A 21664-nucleotide genomic window follows, 5' to 3' on the forward strand; every position below is an offset into this window, starting at 1 on the left:
AGAGAGAGAGAGAGAGAGAGAGAGAGAGAGAGAGAGAGAGAGAGAGACAGAGAGAGAGACAGAGAGAGAGACAGAGAGAGAGACAGAGAGACAGACTGTCTGACTGCATACCCTCTGGGACTCAGTTTCTTTATCTGTAAGATATGGATTTTTTGGAAGGTATGGATTTTTTCCTTATCTGTAAGAGAAGGGAGATTTCCTGGCTTTCCAATGATTTTTTTTTTTTTGCGGAACCGGGGATTGAACTCAGATCCTTGCATTTTCCAGTCAAGCGCTTATCCTACTGAGCCTTCTCCCTGGCCCTTCCAATGATGTTTTAAGCAGTGGACAGAATGAGAATGCAAATTAGCAGCCATCATTAGACTTTATATATTTATTTGTTGTGGCCTCAAGGGTTCCTAGGATGGAGGATAAACAGACTTCTCTTCAGAAGAAGGAGCTTTCGAACAGGCAACACAAATAGTGGACAGCAGGGAGCTCTACATCACTAGAGGCAATCAAGCAAAGCTGCTACAAGACCCCTGCTGAGAAGGCTGCAGAAGGCAAAGTGACAACTGCAGGAGGTGGGGCAAACGAACACCAGGCTTCCAGGACAGAGGCTCCACCGCAGTCTCTGATTCAGGCAGCCTCTGATTCAGAAGTACCAAGCTCTATTTCTGTGCGTGTGAGCCACGCCCAACCCAACACTGCAAAATCAGATTTCCTACCCGGATTCCTCATGGGAAATAAAACTACACGGATACATCATTCTTAGAAAACCCTAAAATGGCCCATCAGATGAAAAAACGGGATTAGAAAACACAAAGAGACAAAAAGCAACATATACAGCTCCAAAGGCCAATGGGAGATGTTCAACATTTAACAGATTCTACCTAAAATTAACCAACCAGCCTCTTTTTCTTTTCTCTCTGAATGGGCCCATCAGGCTCCAAACAGACTGGAAAACAGGATGGAATACATTTACTTTACATGGGTGGGAATCAAGTCTCACAAACTTTACAAAAATACTGTGTTAATATTTGCCTCAGGAACACACACCCATTTGGGTGTCAGGCCATATTTCTATCTTAGGCTCCACCTCCACCCCTTTACAGCTCACACCAGCAGCCGACTTCAGAAAAGAAAACAGCTAAAGTCACTCTGAAAGGTTTGAGATGTGCTAATCGCAGCCAAGAGGCTGGAATCTCGCAAGTGGACCATCCCGCCAGGCAACGCTCTGCCAACACTCTGCAGCCATCCAGAGAAACCCAATCTTCCCTATTAGTGGCTCTTGCCATAATTTTATCAAGGAAACACAGACAAATACTCACACGCCTACAGCCATGCCTCTACACCACCACCCAAAGATAACACCCCCTTATTCGCTTCTCATCTGCCTGGGAAGCCACTGATCTGCTGCGCCCTGGCTGGCTTTCCTACCTGCGAGCCCACAAGAGCTCTCCAACTCCTGTCTGGAAGGTTTCAATCCAGCAGGCCGCCTTGGGTTACGCTGGGTACACACCAGTCCTGCTGGGTGCCAGCAACTCTAGAAACTAAGATAAGACATATTTTTATACTGACTACTCGCATTTCCAGGGTTTTGTGTCTAATACAACATGGTAAAAAAAAAATAAAAAAATAAATCAATGGACAAAAACTATAAAAAGACTGACATAAGGCCAGCCAGATAGCTTAAAGGATTAAAGCTCCTGCTTAGGCAGACACAGGGCCCAGGGGTTCAATTCCCAGCCTGCCCCGCTGGCCCTGCCCCCAGGGTGTGCTGAGACAATGATTTGAGACTGGGCATGGTGGTGCATGCCTATAATCCCAGCGCTTGGGAGGCTGAAAACAGGAGGCTCACTATGAGTCCGAGCTGGGTAGTGAGACCCTGTAGACCCTGTCCTAAATACATACAAAAAAAAAAAAAAAAAAAAACAAAAACAAAAACAACTTACACAAGGCATGACACTATGCTAAACAAAATAACAGGAATAACTGAAATGTGTATGCATATAAAAACATCATATATAAAATATATATGGTAAAATAATATATAATATAAAAATAGGAAAAAAATATGTAGCTGCTGCTAAAAATAATGAAAATGTAAACTCTTAAAAAAAGAAATTGCTATTGCTGCCCTTACTTGGACTGAGGCCGTCTGTGATCTAGGGGATCAGACTATAGGGATCAACAAGACCCACGCACTGACTGCAGGAACAACTGGAGACTTGGATCTTTGCCTGGAAGCTCCGGGAGGCCAGGGGTCTCACTAGGCCAAGACTAATCGGACGTCTGAAGAACAGAGTCAAGGCTGTGTTCTAGTACCTCTCTGCCATGACCCCGGACACACAGACTTTCTAAGTCTTGGTTTCTGCAGCTGTAAACATTTCTGAGAAGCAGCAACATCATATCCAACACAGTAGAAACCTGGTCCACTAGAGACACCTACTGCTTTCCACCCATCCTTTTCCTGCATCCCTGCACCGTTCCCATCCCAGGACTTCTGGCCCAATGAGCAACCACAGGTCCCAGAGGGCTTCAGAGTTTTCCAAATGCTTTCCCACGCCTCCCTCCTGACACCAGTGACCTGGACAGGGCCTGCTGACAGCACTGCCGCGCTGAACTTGCAGACCGGTAGATCAGATTCACAAGGAACCCTTAGGGCACAGTCAAACTCCAGGGGCGAGACAAGCTCCAGTGTGGTTCCCGGCATCACACCTCCCAAGTGAGTCTCTCGACCCATACAACTAGGGGAAAGGTGAATTACACATAATTCACTGGGGGTAAAAAAACCAGCCCCTCACTAATCACTACTCTTAGCAATTCACTGACGACAGGTATATTCTTACCCTTTTGAGATAATAATTATAAACACTCCCTGAGTCTCCCATGTAGGTAAATTTCCTCTTTCAAAGGAAATGATCCAGAAAACCTTCTTTCCCCCTAATTAATTCTGCAACATTAGAAACCTGAGTAATGACTTGGGTATTTATTACCGTATTCCCTCCACTGTAAGATGACACAGCTGATTTAGTAGGTATTTTGGAAAGATTATTTTAAAGAAACAGGACTTCCAAAGTACCCTTTGATTATGAAAGGCATGGCGATTTCAGAAATGTTTAAATGTGAATAAGTTCCTTTGGGAATTGAGAAAATCGAGTAAAGTGACTTCCTCTCACTTTTGCCAAAGGCAAGGGCTGGAGTGCATCACCTGCTGTCTAAAGGCCCTTCTAGCCTGACCAGGGAGATCCTGGGTTAATCATTAGTAGCCTGAGAGCAGGAGGGGCCCTGTTTCCTGAAGCCAGGCCCTGGGTTTGACCTTGGGATCTTCCTACCCTGTGACCAGTGACGCTTTTCTAGGGAGGTCCAGAGTACGGGGCTGGCATGGCACATACAGCCTCAGTCAGAGGGCCTCTGATGGTACCTCCCTCCTGTGTAAGGCCCACTTCTGGCCCCTAGGAAGGTGGGCTTCCCAATGAACTTGGGCTCAACCAGCCCCTTGCTGGCTCTCTTTGGAGGTATACCTGAGGGTTTTGTTTGTTTGTTCGTTTGGAAACTGGGTCTGACTATTGGTGCAGGTAGGTGTTGCATTCACTATGTATCTCAGGTTGGTCTCCAACTTGTAGTTGTCTTGCCTCAGCCTCCTGGGGGCTGGGATTACAGGTATGTATCAGCACACCTGGTTACACAGGATTTTTTTTTTTTAAATGTATTTGGTACAGGGTCTCACTATGCAGCTCGGATTCCTAGTGACCCTCCTGTTTTCAGCATCCCCAGTGCTGGGATTACAGGCATGCACCACCACGCCCTGTCTCACAGGATGGTTTTTAAACCAATGATCTGATAAAGATAGTCATGGGGGGTGGTGGGAAAACCTAGTGAGATAGCTCAGTGGTGTAAAGCATCTGCTTAGGCAAGCTTAGGCGAAGTGCAGGGACTGTGGTTCAATCCTTGGCACAACATGCTGTGCCAGCCCCACCCCCAGGGCAGGCAGAGCTGGCCAGAGTCCAGGCATAGTGGAGCATACCTGTAATCCCAACGCTGGGGAAGCTGAAAGCAGGAGGATCACAATGCATCCGAGCTGCATAGTGAGACCCAGCAACAACCAAATACATGAAAAAAAAAAAAAAAAAAAAAAAAAGAAAAGACAGTCATGGGGTACAAGTAACAGATAAACTGAGGAACACCCTGGGTGTGTCTGGGGCCCTGAAAGGATCCTCAGTAGCCTCACAACATTTAAATTAGCAGTCAAGATGTTTGGGCAAGGGCTGTCAAGATAGCTCAGTGGACTAAGTGCCTGCTTAGGCAAGCACAGGGACCAGGGTTTGATCCTGGCACCACATGCAGTGCTGGCTCCAGGCCTGAGGAGGTGGAAAACATTAAAAAAAAAAATGCTGGGGCAGTGTAGAATCTACCTGGATGGTGATACAAAAGCAAGTGGGCTCTGAGCACTCTGGGAGCAGACCCTCGTGGGAACAGAGCAGCTCAACAGGTCAGTGGCTGGCTGCAAAGTGTATGCTTTGAGGCACTGAAGGATGACTCGTTCAGGACATGTGTTTAGTAGTTATGATGCCTGCACAATTACCTATCCTGCTCTTGTGCATTATCACAGTCCAACATTTGTCCTGATACTTTAAACACATCACTTTTTTCTTATGGTTTTTCAAGTATTTCAAGTTGGTACATATAACCCTGGCTGAGTGCTCAGGTGACTTCTAATTAGAAGAGGTCAGATTTCAAAAGAACTCAACAGTAAACCCAGAGAAGGAGGCAGTAGCACGTGACCAAGGGCAAGCACAAACATCAGGGATGTGGGGCCCAGGAACCCTGCTCTAGGGCAAAGCCACCAAAGATGAGGGGGCAACAGAGGAAAGGGGCTCAGACAAAAACAGCAAAACAGACGAACAGGCCATTGATAACTTTGGCACAAGCATCTAAGTTTCTGATTTCTACTTTTCTTAACAAGTGGGACAATCTTTTACCCCGGAAAGGATGGAATTAAGGCAATGGGAAGGAGTCCTCCAAGACCTCCCATGGTCTGTGACACCTGTCACCTGACTTTATACTCCACTGACACATGAGAAGAAAACAGATTCAACACACGAGGTCACCCTCACCCTGCATGTCTCTGACAAAACCCAACAGCAGAGGGAGATCCAAACTGAGGGGCTCCTGACAAAGCCAAGCTCCTCCCAGATACACCCACTTCATTTTACAAATTGTTGTATTTTATTAAGCACACATAGTACAAAAACTTTGCCATTTTAACCATCTTACCAGTACAACTCTGTGGCATCGATTCTATTTACATATATCACTGGGCACCACCACCACTACCTATTTTCAGAAAATTTTCATCACCCCAAACATAAACTCTGTACCCAGTAAGCAGCCACTCTCACCCCTCCTCCAACCGCTGACAACTTCTACCTTTTCCGTCTTTGTGTATTTGCCTTTTCCAGGCATCTCGTAGAAGTAGAATCGTGAAATAGCTGTCCCTTTGGGTCTGGCTTAGGGCTGTGTCGTGCTGTGTTTTCAAGGTTCTTGTATGTTTTAGCATGCATCCAAACTGTACCGCTTGTGGCTACACAACATTCCATACATCTGTTGCAGGACATTTGGGCTAGTTTCACTTTCTGGCTGCTGTGAATGGTACGGTGATTGAAATCAATGTTCAAGAGTCTTGTTTAATTTCGTGCGCTTGATTCTCTCACGTATATACCTGGGGGCGGAAGTGCTAGGCCGCACATAATTCCACATCTAGCTTTGCAGGAGCCACTAAACCTTCCTACAGAGGCTGCACCAATTCAGATTTCCACCAGCAATATACGAGGTTTCCCATTTTCCCACACTCTAACATTTACTTGTAAATTATAGCCATTCCAATAGGTATGGCATGGTGTCGTATATGGCTTAGGATTGTATATGAAGACTTATAACCTGCAGCGCCTTCACCTGTGCTTATTGGCCATTTATACATATTCAAGAAATGTCTATTCATGTCCTCTGTCCATTTTGAAGATGTACATATTTCTATTTGGGTTGCTCAGATTTTAGGAATTCTTCAAATTCTGAACATTACACTTTTACTAGCTCTGCGACTGGAAATATCTTCTCCCATTCTGTAGATTGCTTTTCACTTTCTTGATAACGTCCTTTCATGCAGCAATGTTTTAACTTTGATGAAGTCAATCCCCAGTACCGCAAAAAATAATAATTTTGATGAAGGCTCATTTTTCTCTTGCTCATTGTGCTTTTGGTGTCATCTCCAAGAATCTGCTGGTAAATCTGAGGGGATGAACACTTGTCCCTGTTTTTTTCTGTGAATTTATGGTTTCAGCACTTAGATGTAGGTCGCTGATCTGTTCTGAGTTTGTTTTCAGAGGCAGTGAGAGGCAGAGCTCCCACCCCTGCACATGAAGGGTGATCTGGGTTGTCGAGGACCAGCCCCATGATGTAAGCAGGGGCCTGGTACCCAGGACCCAGTAGGTGGCCAATAATTTATTGTGGGATAAACTGCTGGGAGGCACCCACGGCAGGTAGGAAAAAAAAAATCAATCATCAGCTTTCTCCACCCCGCTTCTTAGGACAACTGAAGACCACTCACAGCTGGATGAGGTGAATCTGAAGGCTAAACATACCCAAGACTGAATGCTTTGCCACAACAGCACTTGTACATTTCTATTAGCTAAGCTAAACGGACACAAGATCAAACAAGCATCCCTCAGTGATGCCAGGACAGAGTGTCCCTGTGCCAGAAAGCTCCATGCGTTCTTTCTGGTCTCCTGGAAAAATAAACTGCTGGGCAGGAAGAGACAAGGGTTTCTCTGGGACCAGGCTTCAACTCCCAGGGCCTTGCCTGGCAAACTGTCTCAGTGATCTCCTACATACATAAGCAATAAAAATAAATGAGCTTAGTTCGATTGCTCCAAGTAGCAGGTGGGGCCCTCCAGTTCCCAAACTCCAAACAAGTGGACACAGGTGGGCGGTGTGAACCTGGGCCTTGGAGCTCCCTCCCTGCACAAGGGCGCGCATGACTCAGCTGGGCCCTGCTCCCGGTCTGCACTCATCACACCCCCGCCCCTGCACGTTCAGTCTGTTTGGCCACACAGGCCAACTGTCCCCAGCCTCGCAGGGCCTGTTCCCTGTCAGGTATTCCCGCCCTCCATTCCCTCTGCCCAGCACACCTTTCCTCAGCTGGTGCTCTCCCTCACTCCCTTCCCTATTTTTCACCTTAGCATTTACAGCTACTGGGCATATTAGCCATATTAACTCTGCCGCCTGTCTCATTCCACTCCCCACATCTGTACCCTCCACTAGAATATAGGCTCCATAAGTGCAGTCCTATGGCACACAGCACCTGGCACGGTACATAAGTGATCATGCGGATACCTGCACAAAACGAGGAAGGGCATGTCGGCCTTCAGGGTGCTGGTAAGGGACAGCTCCACGCACATGAGCAAGCACGCCCTCGCTTCCGTGGCCTTCAGAATACTCGCATTGATTTCTGCACCCACAGGCTGGCCTGGGCTTCTGGACTGTGACAAGTGCAGGGACGCCCTGGGTATCAAGTGTGGCCTAACCATCAAGCCCAAAACACAGGCAGCAGGTCCTATGCTGACTGGGCCATAAAGAAATGAAGGCTCTACCACAAGCAGTTACTAAATGCTTGTGAAAAGCACACAGCAATGACTGTCAATGAATGCACGCAAGGTGCAGGCCGGCCTTCGCAGCCTCGCTGGGGCAGACGGACAAGAGTCAAGGCCACCAATTCCACCACTGGGATACAGTCAGACCAAAATGAAGTCTATCTGCAATGGTTTTGTATCATACCGAAAATTAAAAACAACTGCCACCTAAGTGAGCCACAAGACAGCCACGGGAGCTCCAGGATGACGTCACAATGAATGGAAAATTGGACTTTTAAAACTCGGATTATAAAATCAAAATAGACGTGATTTTTCTACAATGCACAAGAATGAGTTTAAAGAAAATGGAACTGGGAAAACTTTTTTTGTTTTTTAAAGGGGTCACCTAATGCATTCATTCTAGGCCCAGGGTTTAACTGTTCAACGCTTCCTTCCCTGGCCCTTCCTCCTCTCACTGGGCATCGGGGTCCACCTGAAGTCCTCCCCACCCTTCGATGGGGGGACTTAAGCACAGCTGCAGCCACTGCTTCCCTAGAAGCACCCTGGCCAGGGCAGGCTGGGCCACCTCCTGAACCTCCCAGGCCTGCAACTATGGCTGACTGAGCCTCCCTGGGACTGCGCTTCCTCTTGGTGGACAGGCAGCAGTGCACGTAGGTCCGCGGCTCCCTGAGGGCTAAGTGTACCTTAGAGGGCTGTCCTGCAGCCCAAGCGCTGCTCCCACACAGCCTGCTGAAGAAGTGCCCTGCGCCCTGAGGCCCAGGTAGCTGGAGGAGAATTCCTGACCCTCTGCTGGCTGCAAACTGGGCCCCAGGCCTCCGTCCTCCAGACAGCAGAAGCAAAGCAGACTGTTCTTGGCTCTCAGCTCCACGTGATGGCTCCTTGATTACAACTTGCATTTGCCCGTGCAACTCCTGAGCACTTTCAGTCTTGGAGGGTACTTCGTGATGCCTTCACCTGAGGCCCTGCAGACCCACCGATCCCAGACTCAGTGCTGCACTCTGCCGCTTCCTTTTGATCAGAGGAGCTTTTGAATCCTTCATTTCCTCTCTCCTGGTCATACCTTGGACCTTTACAGAGCCTCTGCGTTGGCCAGGAGGAGCTGGGTTCCTGGCCAGGTAAGGTCCCAGGTCTCTGGCAACTCAAAGCCTCTCAGGGACAGAAACAACCACCTTTCCGTGCTGAGGCATTCCAGGAGTGTGCCACTGGCTGCCAGGATATTGTCCAAGTTGTGACCACAGCCTACCCTGGGACAGAAGGCAGCCACTTGTAAAGGACAGTGTAGGTGTCCTGGAAGGATGGAGTATCAACCAATCAGATCAAATCACTCCACACTGATCCACACACTCTTGGGGGGGGGGGACCTCCTACTAGTGCCCTCACACTTGTCATCACTCACAAGACGACTCCAGCTGAACCCACCAGACTCCACACCAGGTCCAGCTCATGGAGTGAGCTGAAGTCTCAGGGTTTAAAACAGCACATCAGGTATTTGGCTCTCCACAGTTTATAACCAGCAGTTAATTAGGTCAGAAAATGTGAAGTGGAAAATGCCAGAAACAAACACTTCATAAATTTTTTGTTTTGCAGTGAAGATTGAAATAACCCAGGGCCTTGCACACTCCTACTAAGCACCATGCCACTGAGCTGCACCCCTAACCCTCAGTCCTTAAGTTCTAAATAACTCCTACTGTGCATATGTTACAGTTGTCCTGTTTTATTTTCAGTTGTTCATCTCTGTTAGGATTTGGGTATAGATGTCTGACATCCCCCAAGCCTCGTGTCCTCATGGGGCGGCCTTCTAGAGTTTGTGATGAATTCATGACCCAATGCTGACATCATGGCTGTGAGTGCTGCGGGAATTATGGGCCTGGTGCTACATGGGCCCTGTGGCAGACAGCCTGAATGCAGTACAAAAAGGGAAAGAGGTTTGCTCTCTCTGCTGCTGCTCTTCGCTTTTTGTTTTGCTGCTTTGCAGTTTTCTCCCACCATGAACAGCTGCCCTCCACCATGTGCCGCTCTGCCTTGGAGCCAGCTGATCAAGGACTGAAATCTCCACAAACTGTGAGCTAAAAAAACCTTGTCTTCCTTAATTTTGGGTGTCAGGTATTTTGTCCTACCAACAAGAGAAAAATAACCGAGACGATCTTTTACTAGGCCTAACTTACAAATTAAATTTTATCATCGGTATGTATAAACAAGAAAAACACTATATATATAAAGTGTGGTCCAATATGCCTGTCCACACACCTCCCCACCATCAGTCATGTTCTGTACCACTGTCACTTGAAGTATGGTCTCTGTACCAGCAGCGGTATCACTGAGAGCCTGCTAGGAGTACGGACCCTCAGGCTTCACCCCAGACCTGAGAAGTGAATGCATCTTGTATGCACAGAGAAGGGGGAGAGGCTCTGCTTCCCACCAACTCCCGCTCCCCTTGGGTCTTCGGCTTCTTCCCGTTACCTCCTGCCGTCTTCCAGAGCCTGTGATATCCACGGGATGACCCACCCGCAGCCTCCAAGTGCCCATGCACAGGCACACACGACCACCTCAGCCCACCAGGCAGCACGGGCAAACCACAGCTCTCCCCTCCTCTTTCACTGCTGGCTCCAGCTGCAGACCAATGGCACAAGTTGGGCAGTGGCTGACAACCAGCACTGCTGAATAATTATCTGTGCCACTGTGTCAGCATGGAATGGGCACTGGACCTGGTGCAGTGGGTGCCAGCAGGGTTCCCGTGTGTGAACGGGGAATTGAGACACAAGGGGGCGCAGTCTGGGTCACCTGGTGAATGAGTGCGGGTCCAGAGACGGCCTCGGTGCTGAGAGACAGTGCCGAGCTCCATGCCCCCGGTCTACCGGGAAAATCCCTGACCCTGGGAAGGAACCCTGGGGTGGAACTTTTGGGAAACAATCATCTGGCCAGGTCCTAGAAGGGATGAAGAGGAAGGAAAGGCTAACAGGTGAAGCCTTCAATGACTAACTCAAAATGACAGGGGGACAGCAAAGTTTCTGCAGCAGGCTGGTCAAGATTGCCAACAGCTTTCCCTGCCATCTGTCCTGTCTCCTCATGTACAGACCTGATTCCCCACCTCTGGGAACTTGCTCCCAACCTCCCACGGGGCTCATGCTGTCACACTCCACAGGGTGTGGGGTTGCATATACTGCCCACTTAACCTCACACAAGACCTGCCCTTCCCAGTGAGGCCCAAGCTCAGCTCCAGGGACACCTCCACAATGGCAAATTCTCGCCCCGTCAGTTAGCTCCACTGCATGAGATGGACCTGGTGTGCCCCTCACCAAGGCACGGCACCTCTTCCACCACTCAGCGGCACCTTACATGGCCCGGCTCCCCTGCCACACCCAGCGTTCCTAGCACAAACCACGACCCCGTACTCATCTGTTCCAGGGAGGACCTGACATGTCTCCTATCACCAACAGTCTAAGAAGCATCTCTCCCCACTTGATGCCTCCTGTGGGACAGGGCTGAATGCTTAGTGTGGGGGTGCACGCCTTTAGTCCTGGCTGTCTGGTAGGCTGAGATGGGAAGATCGTGAATCTGAGTCCAGCCTGGGCAACTTAGCAATTTAGTGAGTCTGTGTAAAACAGACAGCCAGACATAGGCACAAAGAGACAGAGACAAACAGACACAGATAGAGACAGTCTGTAGTAGCTCACTAAAGGGAGTCTCTTTCAAAGAAACAGCTTTCCTGAGACCCTCACTCCCATCATTTTTTTTTTTTTTTTTTTTTTTTTTTTTTTGGTGCAACCGGGGATTGAACTCTGGCCCTTGCACTTGCCAGGGAAGTGCTTATCCCACTGAGCCATTTCCCCAGCCCCTTCACTCTCATCCTGGCACTCTTAAGAAAACAGAAGCCTTTCTTATCTCTGAAAATTCTTTCAGTAGCAAATAATTATGCAACAAAGAATAAGCCTTTATGATTGAAAACATAACTTTACAAAAAACAGAAAATGTTAAGCTGGGCCCAGGTGTAACACTAATAACCCCACCACTCAGGAGACTGAGCCAGGTGGACTGTTGTGAGTTCAAGACCAGCCTGGGCTACATAGTGAGTCCAGGCCAGCCTGAACTACACAGTGAGACCCTGTCTCAAACAAAAGAAAACAAAAACTCAAAACAAAAACAGGAAATGTTAAAAGTAGAACACAAAACTTAAAAATTCTTGCACTATCAATAGAATGGAAACAGGCGTGCAGCGCTTCATGAAATGCAGCTCCACCCAAATCCTGCTGCCCTGCCTGCGGCTCCCTGTACACTGTATCAGCACCACCTGGGGACAGCTGGGCGCCCACTCCGGCCCACTGAATGTTTGTCTCCATTTGAACCTGGAAGCTTGGGAAGCCCTAGCTCCAAGGAAAGGTCTGCGGGGTTGCGGAAAGCTGGGAGCATGGAGCCCAGCTACACACCGCCCGCAGAGACTAGGTGACCCAGGTGTTTCTCAGGGGAGCAGTTTCTGGTGGCACAGAAGGGGTACACCCTCACTACTGGTGACAGTAGGCAAAGGAAGAGGCATATGGGGAAAATATGCAAAAGTCAGCTGAGGAGAGCAGAAATCCTGGAGGAGGGATTGCTGAGAGAGTACAAGTAGGACCTGCCCAAAGCGAGGGGAGCGGGGGGACAGAGACTGATGACCTTGGTGTTCCCAGGCTGGAAAGCCATCACTGATGGAGAGGGTACTGCTAAGGCAGAAGGTAATGAGCTGTGCTCTGGACATGCAAGGGAGACCTTGGGGATATGCGGGAGATGTTCAGAAGCAATGAACACAGGACCAGAGAAACCCAGATGGCCAGGTGGATGGCACTGAGCTGGCGGCTTCTGACAATGGAGCTAGGTCAGTTCTCTCAGGAAGTCCTGCTGGACAGTAGAGCATAAAGAAATTGACAGCAGAGGATGAACCAAAGTAGGGTGAGGGGCCGGGGAGATGGCTCAGTGGAATAAGTGCTTCCCTGGCAAGTGCAAGGGCCTGAGTTCAATCCCCAGTTCTGGAAAAAAAAAAAGTGGGGTGAGCAGGAAGAACTACCTTACAGAAGCCCTGGGGTGAACAGCAACTTCTGAATGGCCACACACACAGAGACCCAAGGTGCTGACATCTGAGAACTGACCCTCGGTCTTTAGTGAGCAGGCCTGGCCATCACGTCAAAGTGAGTGTCGGTCAAGCAGAGGTGGGGTTATGTGGTGACTGCTGACAGTAGACAAGACTAGTACAAATGCCTCAGCATTCCACACAAAGTAGCAAGTTCACCAAAACTACCTCTTCCTGTGCACCCACACTTATGGAAGCATTCTGACAAGAACTAAGAGAGAAGCAACCCAAGTGTCCGTTAGTGGGTAAAGGAAACATACCACATACAAGCAATGGATGTTAGTCAACCTTTCGCAGGAATTCTGACACATACTATCATACAGGTGACTGTCAGACACTATTCCATGTGATTCAGACACAGAAGAACAAATTCATAGAGACAGAAAGCAGCATGGTGCCTGCCAGCAGCGGGAGGAGGCAGGGATGTGCCATTGTCCTTTCATGGTATACAGTCTCCATTTTCCAAGATGCAGAGAGACAGTGGCAGTGAGCGGCCAACAGCGTGAATGCACTTACCGCTACCAAGCCATACACCTAAAAATGGTTCAATGGTAAATTCTAAGCTATGCATATTTCACAAGAGATGCTTCGATACCATTACACCTTGTTTTATAGTAAGAGAAATGCCAAAGGGCATTAAGAAATTAATAAAAATATAGAGCTTCTCTGATATACTCACTTAGATGAGAGCTATAAACACACTCAGGATCTGGAGCTTGGCAATGGTTAAGATGTGGGAACCAGCCCCTGTTCTGCTACTGACTGTGTGGCCTCAAGCATGTTATATTCCTTTCACGGCCTCAGTTTCCTCACCTGTGATGAGAGGCAACAGGTAAGGATCTAAGTCTCTTTCAGTTTTGACAGTGTGTGAAACTCTACTGTAAAAAACTGACCCTGAACTAAATGCTTTTATGTATTTGTGTGTGGAAAGGTGCATTTTAAAATAGTAAAATCTAACAGTATGGTTAACTAGAAAGTTCTTCTAGTGTGCATCAGGGCGAGTACTTTGCAGTTGAAGAATTGGAACACCCTTCATTAACTTGCTTCTCCATGAAAGCCACTGATGCTTAGAGTTATAAAAACACAACCCCTCTCCCCCGCTCCGAGGGAGTCCACATGACAGGGCTAATTCCTAGAAAACAGCTCTATTTCTTCACATTTTCATCCTGCCACACATTTCTTAACCCAAGAAGCTAAAGGGGGGTTTTCTTCTGGGCCAAAAAAGAGCCTGACAGCCTGGATTGAGCCCAGAGCCACATGGTGCCCAGTCTCTGCCTACCTGAAGTAATGAATCCAGACTTCAGGATAAATGTCTGTGGTGGCCCTGTTACTAGCATCCTTAGAGGCTGGTTTCATGCCTTGGCTCCAAAGCCCTGTCTGTACCTAATGCCCTTGCCCTTGGGCCTAGGTCCCTGATACTACATGCTTTCCTGCCTCTGCCAAAGGCTGGTGACTGAGTCCTGATCCTAGAACTAGAGCTGGAAGGGGACTAGGAGTACTAGGGGGAGAGGATAAGGACACGAGCCTCCTGCCCTACACTGCTTACATACCCCGGCTCTCAACTTCCATTTAGGCCTGGTCAGCTTGCTGCCTTCCCCCACGTGCATCTACTGCACACCGGTCCCACCCTCCCTCACCTAGCTTGGATGTGAAGCTCCAGGTTCTTCCATTTTCTCATACAGGAAAAAAAAACACAGAGAGGCAAGCACCAAATTTAAAGAGGCCGGCGCGGTGGGAGCAAGATAGGGAGGGGCACACCTGGGGGCAGACGGCCACTGAGGCACAGGGTCAAAGGCATAAAAACTGGTGCTGCCAAGGCCATTGGCCAATTTTATCTTCACGCCGGTATAGGATTCCTAGTGCTGGGGAGGTTTCCAGGTTAGTGCCCTGGGCACGAACCTCGACCTCAAAGCTACACTCGCTCAGGTATGGTGACCATATGTCCTCACCTGCCCCGGGCTCGCCCAGCTGAAGCCTGCAATGAGACAAATTTAATAAAAGCACCACCATTTGTTCTCAAAATGTTCTGGTTTACATGATAAATTGTAGCTACTTTATTCTTGGGCCCTAAGCCTGCAAAGTTAAGAGGTGCAATTGGAGAAGACTGCCTGGGGTTGGGAGAAGCCTCTGGGGTGAGTCTCGGCTCTCATCAAACGTTCCATCTGCCTCTCCACCTCCCTCCCAAGCTGTCAGTCGGCACCTGCTTATATACCTGCAGAGGCAGCAGGCTTCTGGTCTTATGACTTCTTTTGGGGGTGCAAATATTGTTATAAAAATAGCAGGATTCAAGCCTATTTCCAGTATGATTGCAAAAAATATCAACAGTTCCCCGCAAAGAAAAGGGCAGAGGTGGGGAAAGTTAGAAACCCCGATGACTCTTTTCTGTCCACCTCTTTCTATTTCACTTTCGCCTCATTCAACAAATATTTACTGAGTGTGTTTGAAGATCCAGGTACCGGAGACACAACAGTGAGTGAAAACACTCCCAGAGTAAGGGCTGTGTGACAAAACAACTGACTGGTGAAGTCCAACCCCTGCAGAGGTCGTGAAGGCCAAAGCAGGGCTGAGAAAACTAGAGACTAAGAAGACAAGATAACGCAACACATGGCTATGGATTTCCTTTGCTGCAAAAAAGGCATCACTGAGATACGTGGCAGGATCTATAGATTAGGTAATAGCATCATAACAACATTAATTCTGTGGCCCTGAAATCTGTACTGTATTTAAGAGATTGCCACTGCTTTTAGAAAATACTCTAAGGGGGAAAGAAAGAGCTTATTGGGGCTGGGGAGATGGCTCAGGAGAATAAGCGCTTGCCTGGCAAGCGCAAGGGCCTGAGTTCAATCCCCACTTCTGAAAAAAAAAAAAAAAAAAAAAAAAGAAAAGAAAAGAAAGAAAGAGCTTATTAATGATCCTTAAATAGTTTGGTAAAAAGCATACACTGAGGAGGCTAAAATAAACAGGACATAGTGGTAAGCTGGAAGAAATCTAGGTGAAGAGGACATGGAAGTTCTTTGTTCTGTTCTTGTACTTTTCAGTAAGTCTGAACTAGGTCAGATAAAATGCTGAAAGAAAAAAAGAAAAGCTTGAAGAAATCTGAGAAAGAGTCAGAGACAGAGGAACAGAGAGAGAGAGAGAGACAGAAAGTGAGAACAAGCGAGCAAGAGTGAGGGAATGGGCTAGATCCTGCGTTTGGAGGTCTTACAGGGTAGCTGTGGAGACAGGTGCTAATGCAGGAGGGCACCCTGGTGGCCCTGGCACTTACAGCATACAGTGCAACCCTGTGGAGGACACCACAGAGGAAGACAGTTTCCTGGCAGGAACACAGCAAGACAGGGCTGGGGGGAGCCTGGGCCCGAAGCGCATCTGAGGGAGATCCCAAGGAGGTTCCTGCAGGTTTTACTCTAAGAGCAGCAGAGTAGGGAACAGACTGGAAGGGTGACAGGGCACTGGAGGCCACGACTGAGCATGGTGGGCACGGCGACAGCTGCCTCCAGAAGCACCATTAACATTCTTCTGCTGCTCTGGGACATTTTCATTTTCTACAAACACAACATAAACACTTGGCAATAAGACCTGGGGAGGGAGGGTTAGGTAGGGCAGCCACCGCTGCCTCTGCAGGCTTGCTATGCTAGTGTTCAGGGGCAGCTGACAGCGCTGGCTGCCGCCTCTCACCGAGCACCTCTGGGCCTGCTCCTGAGGCCAACTATTCTGAGGGCAGCAGGTGCAGAAGCCAGGTCTCCACACCCCATGGCCAAGGCAAGGGCCCTGCCCGTGCATGGCACCCAGCCAGGCAGGGGTCCCTTTGTGACCCTGCATCCCACCACTTGGCCCTTCCAGCAATTCTGAGTCTCAGAGTGGGCCAGTATACAGCCCCTATAGTGACCCAGCAGCCCAAAGTGCTTGTCCGGGGGGCCAGGGGTCTAGCCCCAAAGGGAAAGGACCCTCTGTGAAACTGTAGTGGGCCCTTAGCTGGTTTCAAAGGCAATTTACAGAAAACTGGTTCTGCAATGACCTTTACTTGACAGATAAGTCACCTGTCCACAGGCAGATGTGGTTTTTCGGATTGAAATCCTAGCTTCTAAGCACTGTGCCTTTGGGTCTCTATCAGCTCTCAGAGCCTCAGTTTTCTCACTGCATCTGTACAATGGGGCTGGAGACCAGCAACAGGCAGAGGCCAGAAAGCACCAACTGTTCCCTTGTGGGGACCCAGAGGCTAACTACAGAAAGTCACTCCAAACTACATGCTGCATAAACATTTACTGAAAGCTTGCGTGTCCCGACAGTAAGTCATGGGACCTGAATTTTCCAGGACCATCCCAACTGCAAATCCTCTGTCCTAACTTTCCACATAAACCATTAAAATGTCTCAAAAATTCCACTCTCTCTGCATCCAAACACCTCTCAAACCTCCTCTTGCACAAAGCGGCAACGCGTTTTCTTTCTTTCTCAGGCTACAGATCTCAGTCTTTGGTGCAGAAAATGCAGACAGTAGAGAGCTGCTGGCCCCCTGAAGGAAAGAAGGTCAAAGAGAAAAATCCACAGCACTCAGCACTCTCACATGCTCAGTCGGGGCTGCTTCTCCACAGAAGATGTCAACTCCAGCCAGCAGTGGCTGCCCCATGATCAGAATGTCACACACACAGGGATGCATGCAGGGCAGATAAGCTCTGCCCCTGCTACCTACCAAGCAGTGAGGCACACACAGGTAAGTTAATGTTAGGAAAGCATTCACAACTGTGCCGGGCTGCCAGCAAAGACTACACTCAAGTCAAACAAGTCTCCAAGGTGTCCCTGGCAGAAGTTCCTTCAGCCTCAAAGGCCAGCCAGAGGCATCACTCTCAAATGGGGAAGATAAAAAGAATTAGCATTTAGCCCTGCCCTGGCTAAGGCCTGGCCCCAGTCAGACCTGCTAGGGTGCCCCAAGTGCAGGAGGGAGTCCTGCGCTGTTGCACACCAAGAGTCTGGGCCTGAGTGCACCTGCCATCCCAGCTACTTGGGAGGCTAAGGCGATGGCAGCTCTTGAGCCAGTCTGGACATATAGCAAGACCTTCTCTTTAAAGAAAAGAGTCAGCATGCCTACAATACACAAGGTCTTTTCATGCCCCTGTTCTTGTCATCTTATGTACCCCAGTGTCTTCTCTATCTTCAAGGTGTACTGTAAATGTCAACTACTCCTTAGGGTATTTCTGGATGCCCCTCAGGATGAGCAGTTGCTTCATTTAGTATTTTTGCATTTGGCTTAATCCCTTTTAGAGCAGCTATTAGATGAATAGAAAACGGATGTTTTGGAGAGAGAGAGAGAGAGAGAGAGAGAGAGAGAGAGAGAGAGAGAGAGAGATTGTCTAACTGTGCCATGAATCCAAGACAGGGTCCTTTCTGCAGCCCTAGAGCCTAATATACAGCAGAAAACTCAACAAATGTCTGAGTTTGCTGTTTAATCTGTACTCACAGCTGGTCTTGAGTAACTAGTTAACCTAGAAAGTGCAAGAAGGCTTCTGATACAAGCATAAGCAGAAGCTCTGGAAATGCAAGATTTCTGGGTCTTGGAAGTAAAAAAAATAAAAAATAAAAAAAGCCTGGTGAGATAACTCGGTGGACTAATCACGCTTTCAGGCAAGTGCAGAGGGTGGGGTTTGGTCCCTGGCCCCACCCCCAGGCATGATGAGCTGGCCACGAGACCAGGTGTTACGGCGCACACCTGTAATCCCAGTGCTGGGTGCAGGTTCTTGGCGCAGCAGAGAAACAAGCAGAAGAAAAAAAAAAGTGTCTTTATTTTCTTTGAGGACGTGGGCGAGAATGTGGGGAAGAATGAGGAATTTTCTCATCCTTTGGAACAGAGGGATGCTGCGCTTTTATGACCTTCTGCCAGGGGTGGAGTTTGGAGGGGGTGTTTCGATACCTGAGGGAGCCGATTGGGGGTCCTCCCTGAGGCGGCTGGAAAGGTAGAAGGAAATTACTCCTACAACTACTTGGGCTGAGTTGAAGAAGGGGAGGTGGTCTTGGGGTAGGATGGGCTTTTGTTTTAAGGGCATCAGCCATATTAGATGACTACCATAATGATTGTAGCAATTTATACTAGGGACAGAACCTATCACAGGGGAGGGAAGGCTGAAAACAGGAGGATAACTATGAGTTCCAGCTGTGTAGTGAGACCCTGTACCAAATACATAAAAAAAAAGCCACAGCCAGATCAGAATAAGTCTTCCTGTCAGATGCAGGAAAGGAGACACCTGTCAGATCAGAGCTTGAGGTTTGCTGGGCCCAGAAAAGAATATTATGGACATGACCCGGCCCCACCCCATTTGCGTTCAAGTTGCAAAGAAGAGCCTAAGGCTGGTGAGCTGCCCTGAGTCAGGGCCAAGCCAGGACAGAGAACATGCTGAGCGCAGCACCTCTGGCATTCCAGCCCCTACGACCCTAGGAGAGATGAGGCGACCCTAGGAAAGATGAGGCGTCAGTCCTGCTTTCCAAGAACTCACTGTCTGATGGCAGGACAGTAAGCATGGGGATTACAGACAAGAGGAGGTCTCTTGGGTAAAGGAAAAGGAATTACAAATCACTGGTCTCCTCCTAACCTGCTGCAGTGCCTGTGTGTTGGGGGAGAGGAAGATACCATATCTTCTTGTCTCCAATTCCCAAAGCTGGGACTCCTCTGTCAGATGATATCCATTCTAGAAAACAACATTCCTTGTGTGCTTGGCCCTAAAGTTCAGGTCACACTATCTTTTCTAGCTCATCTGCACAGGGATGGGAAGAGGGGGTAATAGCACTGTAATTAAATTCCCAGTTCACAGGCAACAGTTGAGAGCTGGTTGCCATCCTGACACCAATTACCAATTACCCAACATCTTTCCAGGATAAGACTTTCCATGACCTTTTCTCTGTGACCAAGTCCCTAAAACATAGATGAGAATGTTAAAAGCTACCAGAGAACCTCTGGCATGGTAAGATGATGCACTGTGGGAACCTGAATTGCCTCAAGGTCACCTGGTCCTTATCTCTTGCCTCAAGCTGTCTGAGGACCCATCCTACGACTGACCCCTGGCAGGATGGGAAGGATGGCTCACCCAGTTACCCTGAGCAACCCATTCAGCATTCCCACCCCACACTGCACCTGCACACAGAAGCAGCTCAGTAAATGCTTGCTCAACGGCAGCCTCAGCTACTCCCAAATGCCTTCAGGAACTTGACCTTTTTGCATGCCCTAGCTAATGTCTAATTTGTATATGAGAGTCCTTTTTAGGAGAAGACAAATCATCAGAGACCATGCAGGATCAATACGAAGTATTAGGCATGGTTTATTCTACTCTGATTTTCTGCAAATTGGTATTCCATTAACTGTATGTGAGATTTATGGGAGCATGCTATAAACTAGAATATTTAACTAGAACAGCCTACTCTCTGTCAGATAATAGCTTACTGTTGTTAATTTTCAACTAGTCAATCTCAGAAAGGTTTCCAGCTGCCAATATGCTCTACATCTTGATTTAATCATCAGGAAAGTCATCTACGTGAGTCTCTATACATCAAAGAGTCCCTTGATGGCGAAGAAAAAGACCTAAGGAACTAGAAGACTCAGGCTACTCCCCTAGCATGCCAGGCACTGTGTAGCCAGCTACTCAAAGCCTCAATTTCCTCAACTGTAAAATGGCAGTAACACCATCTCAGAGAGGAAGTTGTAAAAATTAGAGATGATACGTGCACTCTCTACAGCTGTCAGGGGAGGCAAAAGTAGAGTATTATTACAAAAGTACAAGAGAAAATTCGCAAACAACCCAGACTAATGACAGAGTGCTGAAATTATCTAAATTGGTGATTCTAAAGGAGCAGAAACATGGTAGGGGCTGATAAGCTGGGGGCGTTTCTGGTTGGCACTACTAGGGGAGAGGGACTGTACTGTACTCTGAAGAACAGAGACCAAGGAATCCTACAATGCACGAAGGGACAAAGAATTATCAGACCTAAATGTCAACTGTGTGAAGCTGACAAACTTTAATCCAAATAATCACTTAAAATCAGGTCTGGGAAACACAGAAATCTTCCTACCCAAGCTTTACAGCTCTTGTGTAAGTGAAGCCGAACTGCCAACTTCTGGAGTTTCTGAACACATAAAGCTGCCTCTAAAGAAGGTGCTCTCTGATTACAATTCAGCTGATTTGTTTTTCCAAAGCCTCTGCCTACAGCAGAAGTTCTCCTGGGCACAAAAGCAGGCCCTGAAGACGCTTTCCTAATTCTAATTTCCTGGTGAAATGGGAGTCACGAGGGTCTCTAAATGAATTAAATTCACATCACGCCAACTGCTTGCTTGCTTTGTGCCGGGCACAGAGCCAAACACCTCCACATAATTTATCCCACTTAATCCACCAACAACCTAGCGAGGTGGGCATTATTACCGGCTGTTTGCAGGGGAGGAAGTGGAGGCTCAGCGAGGTTAAAAGACTCGCGCAAAGTCACCAGCTGGCATAAAGGTGCCCAACTTGAACGGAGGTCTCCAGTTTCCCAGCCTCAGGCTCTTTCCACCACCTCGGAAAACCCAGGTGTCAAGTTGTCTCAACTTCCCCATGAATTTTTAAGGCAACAGCAACTTCTCAGTAAGTTTAAGTGGTCAGAAAACGGGAATTTCCGGGGAGCTAGGCGCTCTCACATACACCCCCTCCCTCCCCACTGCAGCTGTCTCACCGCAGTTACCTGATAAATCATTCCTTATCGCCCGCCCGCGGAATGGGGAGGATTTATTGGCGCTGGAGTTCGTGCCAGGCCCAGGAAATGCCATCTTTGAAAGCAGAGAGGCGGATTCACCCCGGGAACCGAGGTCCGGCCACCGCGAGCGGCTCGACCCAGCCGCCGGCTGTGCGCCCCTTGGTGCCCGCAGTCCGGGTCGCGGAGGCGCGGGGCTCCAGGGCGCCGGCCAGGGCTCGGCCGCAGCTCA

At 48.5% G+C, this 21664-nt stretch overlaps 1 protein-coding gene across 4 annotated transcripts in view; it reads right to left on the reverse strand.

The window, feature by feature from the left end:
• Nucleotides 1-21664, reverse strand: part of Ptpn3 (protein tyrosine phosphatase, non-receptor type 3) — a 163529-nt gene that overhangs the window by 95077 nt on the left and 46788 nt on the right. For 2 of the 4 annotated variants that reach the window (XM_023722944.1, XM_023722943.1), the window contains exon 1: nt 21424-21599. The exons of the other annotated variants lie outside the window; for them this stretch is intronic. In XM_023722944.1, the coding sequence (XP_023578712.1) occupies nt 21424-21508 (85 nt within the window). In that variant the 5' untranslated portion in view covers nt 21509-21599. Of the gene's footprint in view, nt 1-21423; nt 21600-21664 lie in introns of those variants that run through there. 4 annotated transcript variants of the gene reach the window in all.

This window comes from Octodon degus, unplaced genomic scaffold (genome assembly GCF_000260255.1).
Source record: "Octodon degus isolate 3935 unplaced genomic scaffold, OctDeg1.0 scaffold00094, whole genome shotgun sequence".
Lineage (NCBI taxonomy): Eukaryota > Metazoa > Chordata > Mammalia > Rodentia > Octodontidae > Octodon > Octodon degus.